This window comes from Arabidopsis lyrata, assembly GCF_000004255.2.
Source record: "Arabidopsis lyrata subsp. lyrata unplaced genomic scaffold ARALYscaffold_4, whole genome shotgun sequence".
Taxonomy (NCBI): domain Eukaryota; kingdom Viridiplantae; phylum Streptophyta; class Magnoliopsida; order Brassicales; family Brassicaceae; genus Arabidopsis; species Arabidopsis lyrata.
Window position 1 is genome coordinate 13,345,936 of NW_003302552.1, and position 3,186 is coordinate 13,349,121.

The 3,186-nt window shown below is 37.4% G+C and overlaps 1 protein-coding gene across 1 annotated transcript in view; it reads right to left on the minus strand.

Annotated features, from left to right (window-relative positions):
- LOC9317097 (glutamate receptor 2.8) overlaps positions 1 to 3,186 on the minus strand; it is a 6,974-nt gene that overhangs the window by 1,576 nt on the left and 2,212 nt on the right. Inside the window, 6 exon segments of the mRNA XM_021029039.1 lie at positions 5 to 73; positions 76 to 142; positions 246 to 484; positions 2,369 to 2,524; positions 2,717 to 3,059; positions 3,106 to 3,112. Coding sequence (XP_020884698.1) covers positions 5 to 73; positions 76 to 142; positions 246 to 484; positions 2,369 to 2,524; positions 2,717 to 3,059; positions 3,106 to 3,112 — 881 coding nt within the window.

The window sequence follows — 3,186 nt, forward strand, 5'->3', positions numbered from 1 at the left end:
AGACGAAAGAGCGGCTTTGGATCAGGACAATCTTTCTGTCTCATGAACCATTTGTTCTCGATGTGTCGCATTCATCTCCTTGAGTCACATTTAAGATAGCCCTTGAGACATCTCCTGTCAAAGGAGAATTCTTGGGGAATGCCTACACATTGATCAAGGAAACAAGCAATGAAAACACCGGAATACTCGAACTGTGTTTTTTTCTCTCTATTTTATAATTTTGATAAGAAAAAGAAGAAACTTACAAAGCCAAAACCAGCAGTCTTAAATGTAGGTTCAACCATGGCATATTTGGAGCAGTATTGAGAAAGGATAGCCTTAAGGTAGGCAATTTCGTCGAAAGCTACTGAAATACTGCCATTGGACAAAAGTGCGTCGCATTCTTCGGAAGAACCAAAAGGCTTGAGCTGAGAATCATTAAATCCCTCATTTCTTAGAATATCTTTAACGAAAGCCCCGTGTTGGTAGCCTACATAGTCCCCATTTTTTGGAAAAACGGTCTATTTCCCCATGAGAAGTATGCTTATCACGCCAGATAGAGCCCGTTCTTTGACCTCGGTCTATATGTCCATGAAACGGAAGTTAAACACTTATTTCCCCTCGAAATGGAAGTTCAATATATTAATCTCCCCAATTCTGAAAGTTAAAGATGTAAAACCCCATCGTGCTGGGTTTAGTCGGTTTACTGTATATCGAAACCTAGGTAAACCATCTAAACCTAATTCGAACCAAAATAAACCCTATTACTACCCGATTACAACCCGATTTCATTCCCTTAACCCCAAATCGAAAATTCCCAATATGAATAGAAAACCTACCGGATTGACCTAAAAGTTAACCCTATCTAAGACCCAACCCGTAACTGAGCCGTTTTCTTCTTCTTCAACCTGATTTTGAATCTTCATAGCTTTCGACCCATGATTTTGCCAGTGATGTTGTTCGGACTTGAATTCATCTTTGATGAATGCTTCAATTCGAAGATTTCTCCCGGAATATTGCCATAAGGGATGAACGGATGAGAACAACAATGACAGGAACATTGGAGAAGTAACAACAATGGGACATCTTTATTTTAGATGTACCAACATTGGAGAAGTAACAACAATGGAACAGATTCAAGAATAATTCAAGTAATAACAGACGATCTTGTATTAATCGAAGGCAAAAATCTCAATCCAATTATCCTTGATTTCACTCAAAGGGAGAAAAAAAAAAACAACTCAGAGGAAGAAGATGAAGAACCAAAGGCAAAATTATAAGAGGAAGTAAAATTAGACACTGTTGTTGAAGCGAGTGGAGATGAAGCGAAAAGGAAGAAGAAGAAGTCGTCTGATCTATTTTAGCTCCGATTATTTTGTTTCATCAAGTCATGTGTTGGGATGACGACGACGAACGTCGGTGGTGGTGGCTCCGCCGCGGAATTGCTCCGCTGTGGAATTGGATAGTCATTGGTTCTGCTATATATGTATCGTGTTCCTTTTTTTTTTGTTCACAATGTATCGTGTTCCCATTGTTGGTAAATAACACAAAAAATCTTCTCCAATTTTCTTTGATACTCTGACTTTCTCAAAACAAGAATGAAGCAATCGAATGTGATCAAAATCCAGAATCACAAAATCAAAGCTTTAGATTCTAATTTGGTAATATAATGTTCAGTTAATCAGTTCTTTATCAAAAATAAAAATATATAAAGTTCAATACTTCAAAATACAGTAATCCACAAAATAAAAAAATCTAAATTGAGATCTAAAATAAGACTAAGCATCAACAGAGAAGGCTAGATAACCATGGATTTGCAGATTTTGATGTCTCTTTATCGTTGAGTAATAAAATTAAGAAGGGATTGGATAAAAGACTTTCATGTTTGACATTGGTTTAGCTCTTTATTAATCTCGTGAATCGATATCGTAGTTCGGAAGTAACTCTCCCGAGAATCTAAAAACCATTAATTTTCTAAGGATCCAAATTGAATCTGCAAAATCTTGGGTTGGGTGATCTTCAAACTCAAATTCGGGTTTTCAAAGAGAAATCGGATTTTAGGGTTCTTGAGTTTTGAATTTGGGGATTTTGAATTTGGGAATTGGGGATTTTGAGTTTGGTTACGACAATGGGTAGGGACGTCGGGTTATAATAAGGAAACCGGTCTGTTTTTTGGTTTGGTTACGACCCATACATGGTTTCGTCTCGGGTTTACACATCAAACCGACGTAACCACGAATCGGGAAGATTAAGATATTGAACTTCCATTTCGGGGGAAAATAAGTGTCTAACTTCCGTTTCATGGATATATAGAGCGAGGTCGAGAAGAATGGGCTCTATCTGGCGTGATACGATACTTCTCATGGGGAAATAGACCGTTTTTCGCCATTTTTTATGAGATCTTTCATAGTTGTGGCCCCTGGTTGAGAACGCTGTACCGTCAAGAAAGAGGTGAGATTTGCTGTGTAGCTCTGAGTGAGCACAAGCACCACAAAGCACCACACAACCACCACAAACCTTGCTAAGTTGCTCACTACCTTCTCACCTATATACACACGCACAAATTACTTCATCATTAGAATCTTGATTCTTGTTAAATAAAAAAATTATCACATTGACAATAAGTTGACATTTAATATCTAAACTACGTAACAATAGTCTCATTTACAGAAAATTGGTTTTGAAATCAAAACCAAGAATTGTTTTAACATTTATCATTATTGGTGTAAGAACTTACGGTGGGCAAAAACCATGGTGGAGAAAGAGAACCAAAAACTAGTGCCGATCTGGTGGTGAGGCGGTCCACGGAAGTCTGTGTTGACTCTATGTTCGAACAACCACACAACAAAACCAATGAGGACGAAGAAACAACCAGTGGTGACCCATAATTCTAAGGTCCAAGGTTTGAGGAACACCCATGTGTTCTTATTCTCATTGTCTCTCACCGGCACCATCATAGACACTCCTGACTCTGTGTATGGTAACGTGAAGTCAGCATACAAAGACCTGTACGCTGTGATAGTTACATCTCCAACAACTGCATCCAAAGTCTGTTTCATTTTTACTAATATGTTAGAGATCTCACATATATATATATATATATATATAAAGACATAATCTATAGACATAGTTTACTAACTGCTTTTACATGGAATTGCATGAACTTTTAGATTTTTGTTTAAGAAAAAAAAAAACGAGTCGTGACCT